At 44.9% G+C, this 10,565-nt stretch overlaps 1 protein-coding gene across 1 annotated transcript in view; it reads right to left on the reverse strand.

Moving 5' to 3' along the window:
* Positions 1–10,343, reverse strand: part of RAB3GAP2 (RAB3 GTPase activating non-catalytic protein subunit 2) — a 684,945-nt gene extending 674,602 nt beyond the window's left edge. The window contains exon 1 of the mRNA XM_086927924.1: positions 10,095–10,343. Within this exon, the coding sequence (XP_086784050.1) occupies positions 10,095–10,200 (106 nt within the window). The 5' untranslated portion in view covers positions 10,201–10,343. The remainder of the gene's footprint in view (positions 1–10,094) is intronic.
* Positions 10,344–10,565: the final 222 nt, after the last annotated feature.

Here is a 10,565-nt window from a genome sequence, read left to right on the forward strand (position 1 = left end):
TTGGTAGTTTAGTCTGCCCTGTTCCCATGATGCACTGGGCCAGGGACAGACTGATTTGCATATAGCCAGGTTCTGAGCTGGGATGGGGCAGTGAGATAAATAACGGTGATGGATCAAGCCCTGATCTTTGGACTGGGTAAGAGTGGTCTGCTCAATTCAGACACTCTGTTCATCACCACCCCCTTTTGTAAATCGATTTTGGCCACTATAGGTGTGGCAGGGTATACTCAGACATGAGTCCCTTTCTCACTGCTCCATCAGGATTCAAGCAAGCCGGGCCGAAGAGGCTGAAATGCCAGAAACCGGTCCCCGGTAGCTTGTCTCCTTTCTGGTAAAGAATTGGCTTGGTAGTTTAGTCTGCCCTGTTCCCATGATGCACTGGGCCAGGGACAGACTGATTTGCATATAGCCAGGTTCTGAGCTGGGATGGGGCAGTGAGATAAATAACGGTGATGGATCAAGCCCTGATCTTTGGACTGGGTAAGAGTGGTCTGCTCAATTCAGACACTCTGTTCATCACCACCCCCTTTTGTAAATCGATTTTGGCCACTATAGGTGTGGCAGGGTATACTCAGACATGAGTCCCTTTCTCACTGCTCCATCAGGATTCAAGCAAGCCGGGCCGAAGAGGCTGAAATGCCAGAAACCGGTCCCCGGTAGCTTGTCTCCTTTCTGGTAAAGAATTGGCTTGGTAGTTTAGTCTGCCCTGTTCCCATGATGCACTGGGCCAGGGACAGACTGATTTGCATATAGCCAGGTTCTGAGCTGGGATGGGGCAGTGAGATAAATAACGGTGATGGATCAAGCCCTGATCTTTGGACTGGGTAAGAGTGGTCTGCTCAATTCAGACACTCTGTTCATCACCACCCCCTTTTGTAAATCGATTTTGGCCACTATAGGTGTGGCAGGGTATACTCAGACATGAGTCCCTTTCTCACTGCTCCATCAGGATTCAAGCAAGCCGGGCCGAAGAGGCTGAAATGCCAGAAACCGGTCCCCGGTAGCTTGTCTCCTTTCTGGTAAAGAATTGGCTTGGTAGTTTAGTCTGCCCTGTTCCCATGATGCACTGGGCCAGGGACAGACTGATTTGCATATAGCCAGGTTCTGAGCTGGGATGGGGCAGTGAGATAAATAACGGTGATGGATCAAGCCCTGATCTTTGGACTGGGTAAGAGTGGTCTGCTCAATTCAGACACTCTGTTCATCACCACCCCCTTTTGTAAATCGAGGTATGCTAACCAGGCCGCAGCCACTTGAACTCTAACTGAAATAGTTGTTTCCCTCCAAGGACGAGTTGTCTTTTTACTTAGGACATGTTCTGTCTTTTAATGTGACTTACATTGGTCTTTTAAGTTCTCTGATGTTCTTTTTTTGTCATTCAGCTTGCAGTGTTGGTACATCACAATTCACTACCACATTTTTCTGAAGATCTGCTTTCATCATCAAGCCAAGTCATGAAAGAAGAGCTAATGACATGTTTCGGTGAAATTAATTTACTACTCAGGATATTTCCGGTTAAACAGCGTGGTAGCTCACATCAAAACAGTGACCATTTTCCACCACAGCTGCCAGTTGTATTCTCAATAAAGATGAATTGTGACATATTACAAACAGCAAAACGAATAACTGCTCCGTAATTAGACAATAACATTTTCAAAGCTTCTCCTAGTGTTCGTCTTGTTTCACTTCTTTTGAGAAGTGATTGCATTGCCATGCCTGCAACAAATAGGAGTCTAAATAGGTGAGTTGTGTAGAAGATACAGAAAGCAACTCCTGGAAACTGGAACTTTGGGTATTTCCAGGAGATACCTGTACTGAGCAAGAGCTATGACATCTACAAATTGAAGGTGCATATACCGTTTGCATCGTACCAATGCCGACGTTAAAGAAGAATGGCTCAGAAAAAAGCTAAGAACATAGGAACTTTCAACACTGCATCATCAAGTGAAAGGCATATAAAATTCCATCCACCACTAACTCCACACTACCCTACTGGTTGCATATAATATGAAATATTGTCCTTATGTATAATTTACAGCTTCAGAGAAATATGTGTTATACCCATCCAAATACTGTAAATGCATATCTGAAAATACTGCTTCAAAGACATCGAAAAGGGACTACATTACAAATTTATTTATTTATTTATTTATTTTAGCAATTTTTAAAGCGCAAACAAATACCCGTGAGGGTGTCTCGGCGCTAAATTCATAGAACTCACTAGGAGATGTCAGGGGAATTGGCGTGAGGTAGTCATGTCTGAACAGGGAGTTAGGAGGAGGAGAATAGCCATGTTTTAAGGCTTTTACGGAATTTTAGAAGCGTGGGAGCAGCTTTGATGTAGAGCGGTAAGGTGTTCCACAGTTTGGCCGTGGCAATGGTGAAGCGTCTATCTCCCCAGTTTACCCTCTTTGTACGATGGACTTTCAGCAGAAAGGCTGCAGAGGAACGTAAAACCCTCTGTTGTTCAGCTGGACGGAGAGCTTCTTTTAAAAACTGTGGTCCTGTGTTATTCAAGGTCTTATAAGCTATACACAAAGCTTTAAATTTGATTCGGCTCCTGATAGGGAGCCAATGTAATTTCCTGATGTGCAGGGACACAGATGAGAATTTGGGAATAGACAGTAGCGTTCTGGCAGCAGCATTTTGTACTGCTTGTAATTTATTGAGAACTCCTTCTTGCGCATTCAGAAGCAGTGAATTGCAATAATTTTTTTGAGAGTGTAGAAAGCAGAAGAAACAATGGCGTTGGCATGGTGGTGGAACGTCAGCTTGTCGTCAAAAATGACTCCCAAGTTGCGAACCTTTGCCACCGGCTGAGGTGGAGGCCCCATGTGAGGTGGCCACCATTGAGGGGACCATGCTGGGCGCAAGCTCCCGAATGTCATCACCTCCGTTTTGTCGGAGTTGAGTTTGAGGCAATTTGATGACATCCAGGAGCCTATCGCCTTCATTCCCTCCTGGAAGTTGGCTGCGATGAGTGTTCCATTGTTATGCACCGATAGTACAAGTTGTGTATCATCGGCGTAAGTAGTAAGGGCAATTCCGTAGGATTTGATCACCCTCGCCAGGTCCGACGCATAGATATTAAACAGCGTCGGGCTTAGCGAGGAGCCCTGGGGTACACCACAAGGGAGGGAGAAGGTGTGGGAGGTGAAATTGCCCATCTTGATGGTCTGGGGACGGTTGGCTAGGAATGAGGCAATCAGATCTTTAGCTTTGCCTCTTATTCCTAATGCTGAGACACGGTCGATCAGAGTGATATGATCGACCGTGTCGAAAGCGGCCGAGAGGTCCAGAAGTATCAGGACCGCTGCTCCTCCCATGTCCATGGTTGCTCTGATTTCATCTGCAGCCTTTAGTAGTGCCGTCTCTGTCCCATGACCCTGTCTGAAACCAAACTGGGTCTCATCAAGAAGATTATTATCATTGATGAATTTGGAAAGCTGGATGTTAATAGACTTTTCAAAAATTTTTGCTGGGAAGGGGAGACAGGCGATGGGTCTGTAACTAGCTGGGAGCTGGGGGTCTAGGGTGGGCTTCTTTAGAAGGGGCTTGATGATGGCTTCCTTCCATACTGAAGGATATATGCCGGTTGCAAACATGGCGTTACAGATGGTGGTGAGGGCAGGGGAGATTGCATCAGGGATGCGGTTTAAAATAGCTGGGGGGCAGGGGTCAAGGGGGGAGCCAGATTTGATACTCGATACCAAGCGACGAATATGCTCCTGTCCGACAGTGTCAAAGGATAATAGGGAAGGTCTGGTATTATCAGGAGGTGAATCGAGGACGGGAGAAGGAGCGGAATTCGTAAAAGTGTTGAAGATGGATCTGACTTTTTCCTCGAAGTAGTTTGCTAGAGCATCTACTAATGGCTGAGATCCTTCTAGCTGGGGTGCCGGAGGATTAGACAAAGTATTGACCACTCTGTATAGTTCGCCTGCTGAGTTATTTGCTTGCTCGATTTGAGAGGTATAATATCGGCTTTTTTCAGCAACTATAAGACCTTTATAGGTGGCCAAAGCATTTTTGTAGGTCATTTTGTCTGCCAGAGTATATTTGCGTCTCCAGCGCCTTTCGAGGTTTCTGCAGTGTTGCTTCTGCATCCTCAGGGATTCCGTAAACCATGGTGCTGATGGTGTTTTCCTATTATGATTGGAGGTTTTGATAGGGGCTAGCTTATCACAGGCCATGTTTAGATTCCTCAGGTAAATGGAGGACGCTAGGGTTGGATCGTTCTCTTCCGTGATGGGATTTTCCTGCATCATCTCAAATGAATTTAGAGTAAAATTTATTTTTTAAGAAATGTTGTTCTTAAAAAAAATACTGTACATGGGTAACAGAACCCTTTGTTGTATTCTTCGGTCACATAAAAATTAATTAGAACAGCAAGTCTCAATGTTCACCTCAGCAAAATGTTACATATCTCGTTGAAGGCGTTTTGCTCAATGCTGGGCTACATCGACTTTATGGCCTTCTTGAACCTGGCATAAATCTCACCAAGACCTTTGTTATGACCTGCGGACTAAAGAATGTTTAAATGCGGACTCTGACGATAGATAGCAAACCAATTACAAGAGTTAACAAACTCACTTATCTTGGGGTCACTTTTGATTCGCAGGGTCCCCGACTGGCATATATATCCAGAGCTAGAATATGATTTCGCAATTGTGATGGGTTCCTTTTCCACCTGGCTTCTTTTATTGGCATAAAACCTATTGCCCCCTTTTTAGATATTTATAGGAGGAAATGTTTTATGGTTTTAAGATACGGCTCGAGCATGTGGGCGCTACAAAAAGGTTTCTAGCCTCAAAACGGAGAAAATTATGGTGAGTAGAAAAAGCCTTTTGGACTCTTGCAATGTAGTGCGGATTTTATATTGCACGAGGACCTTGGCTTGGAGTATGTTGAGGACTACATCAATTGGCCCCAACTGCTACTGTGATGCTCTATGTGAAGCAATCCTCATGTCCTTCTTTACAGATATAATTGAGGACTGTTTATCGTGCAGCATCAGTCTCCAAATACCGTGGCTGGCCTATGTCAAACGGATGTGCCACCCACTTACTGGCTAGGCAGAATTACTTCCACAAGCCAGAATGGCTGCATAAGACTGACAGATCTTAGTTGGAGCATTTGTTTCTTGAAATGAGCCAGCGAGAAAGGGAAGAAAGAGATCTAATAAAGACCCAGAATAAGGATTACACTTCAATCCAAACCACTATAGGGCTAGAACCATATTTGTAATTTGTGACTGCCACTTGGGAAAGCGTCCTCTTAACCAGATTTAGGCTACGGCATATTAGATGGCAGCTAGATTTCCCCCTGGGGCATTTCCAATCAGCCTCCATCCTTGTTTGCCCATTAGCGCCAGGGTACCAGTAGGGTGTTTGTTGCGCTTTATAAATGCCACATACAATACAATACAATACAATACAATGTAAATAAAAATTGAATCCAGTATTTGTAAAGCGCACAGCTACCCGGAGGCATTCCGGCGCTGGAGGCCGTTGGGAAGATTAAGCAAGCTATTGCTCAGAGTCACATGGTGCTGGGCAGACCCCTGCCGCCGGAGCCGGGGATCGAACCGTGAGCCCCAGCGTCCGGTGTCAGTCGCCCTGGTTGCGGCGCCACACCTCTTCCCTCTTGTAATGAAAGCTCCCCAAATAGTTTGCTACATTTAGTGTTTTTCTGTAGATTTTAGTCGCATATTCAAAACATGGAACTCCACTGCAAAGTGGGGTGGACTGACTACATCCATGTCCCCAATAACCCCCATTCTGGGCAACCCAGACTTCACTCCAGGCCTACACCACAAAGCTTCTTTTTGAGGCCTGGCTGCAATCCGGGTTCAAATGGGTAGGACATCTCTTTGATGAAAGGGGGAAAATCCTGTTTGACTGCCTAAGTACAGATTACTGTCTCCCGGAGGCTGAACACCACCATTGTCTCCGTGAGGACTGTTGCGCAGAGAACGCATACCCCGTTTGAGAAATGGCTCATACTAAAAAAGGGACAATAAATGCCTATGAATAGACATCTACACCCTCCTTTCACGAGCTCCCATGTATGAGAAAACCTTAGCTCAGCTGCGCTGGGAAAGCATAAATGTAGGTTTCCTAACACACAAAGAATGGGGGGGGGGATATACTACCACGTGCAACACACAGCACGTAACGCTGCAAGCACCTAAGGGGCCACTAAAGTTACCACATACTGGTATTTCACTTACACTCGGCTACACAAAATTAACTCTACACATAGTGAGACCTGTTGGCAGGGCTGAGGAGCAACGGGCACACTACTGCATCTCCTGTGGTCCTGTCCCAAACTGACCAGATATTGGGAGGACATTTTAGCTGGCACAGGTACGCACATGGGCAAACAACTACCCTGTGTTCTGACATACACAATACTAGGCCTACCTAACCCACCCACATACCCTTTAAGATCTAGAAAGGGACATCAGATAGCGCTAACACTTAAAACAGCACTGCAAGGAAACTTGGGCACAGTAAGGTGAAGGACCTTGTCAAAGATTAGACATCATAATCCAGTGGAAAGGGTCAGACTGTGCCCAGTTTCCTTGACTGAAAGCAATTTACATTATTCTGGCATATCCAGGACTCTGCCTTATTCAGATTTCCTGTACATTGATACTGCCGCATATTCAGAGCCTTGCCATGATCACACTACTGCCCTAAAAGAGACCTGGCACAAACAGAACCCTTTTATGTTCTGAGTCTGATATAATTGGAAAGAAGACATGACTGGGCTCTCTACAATTTAGTCTCTGTCATAATATGATATCTCGCATAATCACAGCATGGTTAATCAGAGCTCTGATATAATTGGAGCATTTTCAAAATATGTTGCCTACTACATGACACAAATGGGGCTAGTGGTATGATATACAAGATAATTAGATGTAGCATGTCGCCTACTGATCGGACAAGAAAATTAAGTCAAGGTCATTATCACAGATACAGTTACTATATGCTGCTGTAATTATATGACACTGTAAAGGTTGTTGATATGGAGACCTGATAGTTATTATTATTATTATTATTATGTTTCTTATATGCCAGAATCGACCCCCGAAGGGGTATCTCCGCGCTTGCCTTGGGAACCCGTCCTGGCTTTTCCCTGTGAAATAGCCCCTACAGGGCATCCCCAAGGTGAAAGCCAGGCATCCCGCCGCGGGGGGTCCGTTGTGGAGATTAAGCAAGCTTAATGCCCAGAGTTGCAGAGTGTGAACCCATGATTAGGTCAGGCACCGAAGCGAGAATTATCGAGTCCATGGGCATTTGAGCTCAAGACCCTGCCGCGTCGGGAATTGAACCCTGGTCCCGTGTCTGACCTCTGCTTCAGGGTCTGCCTGCTCTAACCAGTGAGCCACACTTCTCCATAGGTTCAACAGGCTTTGACCCTACCCCATAAAAACGTTGTATGTCAAGCACTTTAAAAAAGGTAGCATATAACAGTATCATTCTGGCTGAGGATGAGAAGTGAGCATTGTTTCCTCTTTCAATGAAAATATAAGAGCTTATGATATGTCACTGACTTGTTTAATGTCTATGAAACTCCAGGCACAATTTTTTAAAACATTCTTTTCACTTTACTACACACCTGGAAAAATAGTTAAATGGGGGGCCGGGAAAGGGACAACCTGTCCACGATGTGCATCACCCGCAGCGGATATAACTCATATGTTCACCTCGTGCCCTGTTCTGGTTAAAGTACTAGCGGAAGTCTCTGATTTTCTGTCTCACATTGCCCAATATAGGGTTGATATTACTAAGGAAGAGGTGTTGTTGGGTTTAACCAGTTCCACCCGACCACCCGAAATACAAGGACTGATCTTTGTAGCGATGGCTGTATTTAGGCTGTGTGTCGCATCAGCCTGGATAGATCCGCTACCTCCCTCATTTTTTGAATGGAGAACTCGGTTGCTTGCGACCTGTAGCTTGGAGGTCGCAATCTATAGAAACAAAGAGAGGGTTAAGCGGAATAGGGGTTTGCAGATTTGGGCGCCATTACTACTATGGATTCAGGATATATGATTTTGGAAGTAATATATTGGGGACACCTGCCGCAAACCTATTATCATGGTATTCTTGCGATGTGTTCTTTTTCTTCTGTATAAATGGTTTATGTTTATTACTGTTTTTGCTGTAATAAAATTAAAGAATGCTGGGTTCCTGTTCTCCGGGGGTGGGGGGGCGGGGTGTAAACTTGAAACTCAAATAAAGAAATTAAATTTTAAAAAAATATTTATATATAAGAGAGGAAACTTGTTCTGCAATAAACCTCTTGAGCAGCTTTTATTGATGCCCTGCCTATTGTAGAAGTGTCTGCCTCTTCAGAGGTTCTACAGCTGCTGTCACTTATTCTGGTACTGAGGGAAATTTGCGTTCAATAAGGATGCATTCCTCAAAGGTGACGGGCAACACACATGAATGTAAGATTCCTCCAACATCAGAAGTGTGTTCTTGACCCCATAACAGTGTTAAGCACATTCCCCTTGCATCAGTCAAGCACATTATTTTGGTTTCGAAAGAGAAGGCTGGAGCCAGTGGTGATTTGCAACAGAACTACTTATTTTCTGGGGAAGGGTTCCAAGAAGATACAGTGTCAAAATGAGCGTTTGCCCTGAAAAGATCTGTAGGGCAGAATGAAAATATTAAATTTGGGTTCTGGTGGGAATACAGAGATGGAATCTGAAGATTTTTCTAGCACAGTTTTTTGCAAGGCCTTGTCATTCAAAGGAGAGAAAAGTATTTCATCAAATATAAGGGCATATAACGTCCTTGATATCGCCACTTGAAAGGAAAACGGATGAAGCCAAATCTGGTTGTGCATGTCGACATCAGCAGAAGCGGTCTTGGCAAAATACTGACTGCCACAAAGGCCTGCTGTTTTGCCACCTCGCTACTTTCCCCAAGTATGACATTTTATCCCACATTCATCCACCCATGAAATAATCTGCATATTTGTCTTACTGTAGACACTGCAACGATTAATATTTTAATAGCAAAAGAAGAAACAAATTAAAGAACATTTATACATTTCCACGCTAATCAATGTGTCAGAATCTCTCTATTCAGCTTAACATTTTCAGAGTTGTGGAGAGTACTGTTAAACTCCTGCATTATTTAAACCCCACAATGGATGAAATGCCAGAAATCCTGATTTGTCACCCAAAGAGTTCTGCTGATTATTTTCCTATTCCCAATAAACACTTCCCTAAATTATTCAGTGGCAACACTGTGCACCATCTCTGCTACTACCAATTCTAAAGTTGCTTCTAAGACTATCAAGCTATGAACCAAAAGTTCCTTCTAACGACTAGCAAGTCATGAATCTCCCAGAGATTGGAAAAATCAGTATTATGTTAACTGTAGGGTCATAAAAATATCACTCAACATTCCAGAATTAATGCAGCATTGATGAACCCCGAGACTGGTATCATCCGAAACAATTATTACCATCCAATGAAAATCAAAGGTGGACAAGTGACAACACTGCTCCTTTTTAATATACTTAAGGCCAGCGACATAGTCATTCACAAAAGTCTACCTGAGCAACTGAAAGTTTTTGCAAGGTTTTTCGATGATGAAATCATGAGCAGCCACCAAATTATTTACCTCCCACATTACCCACTTTATTCGCACCTGCAAGGACTTTCTGCCTACGATTTCTGGCAACCACTTGTAAGTCTGTGCCTTCCTTTCTGTTTATTTTGCATTGTGTTTATTTCCTGATCCTTCCCATACTCAACACTCTGCCTTACTATGATCATTATGACGTGGAACACGGCTTAATATTTCTCCTAGTTAATTTGCCTTACTACTTTCCATGCACGATGTTTGCAAGTCTTCATTGGTCATTGCACAGACAGATGTCCATCTACCCTGTCAGCACTGTTCAAATACACTGTGCAGCACTAAGGGTCATGGCTGGGGTCAGTCATCGCCCACCACTGTTGCTGCCCATGCCAGGTGTTTGGTGCAAGGTCAACGTTGATACACCCAATATGTTATGTTGCTGCCCGGGTCCCTGCTCTCGTACTACCCCTCAAGTCCTCCACTCACCGCTATCTCGCTGGCCGCTCTCCGGCTCTCGTAGATGGGGACATAAGAAATCCCGCACCAGGCGAATGTCCTGAAAGTGGCAAAACTCCAACAGGGAGCAGGACATGGCGCCGTCTCACCAAGCCAAGGCAGCGCAGCCCTGGACTCCCTGCAGCTTGTCCCCACCGAGGTCCCGGTGTATCATGGGTTGCTGCCTCCCTGGTAGCCTGCCGCTGCCTTGGTTCCAGCAAAACGAAACCGGAAGCTGTCACATCCCCCAGCATCAGCTGCTCTGACTGCGGCGCGCGCGGCCGAGCAGCCGCGTCATCTTTCAGACCTGGTCGGCTGCGTCACCGAGGTTCCGTGTCTCGATCGCGCGCTTCCTTCGTGCCAATCGTAATATGTCGCTTTCCCGTGTGGATGTTGACAGCCACGCGAACAAAACATCGTGTTTAAATGGGAGGGTCAACTAACGACTTGCCAAACTTGGTA

This window comes from Lissotriton vulgaris, chromosome 6 (genome assembly GCF_964263255.1).
Source record: "Lissotriton vulgaris chromosome 6, aLisVul1.2, whole genome shotgun sequence".
In the NCBI taxonomy this organism is placed as follows: domain Eukaryota; kingdom Metazoa; phylum Chordata; class Amphibia; order Caudata; family Salamandridae; genus Lissotriton; species Lissotriton vulgaris.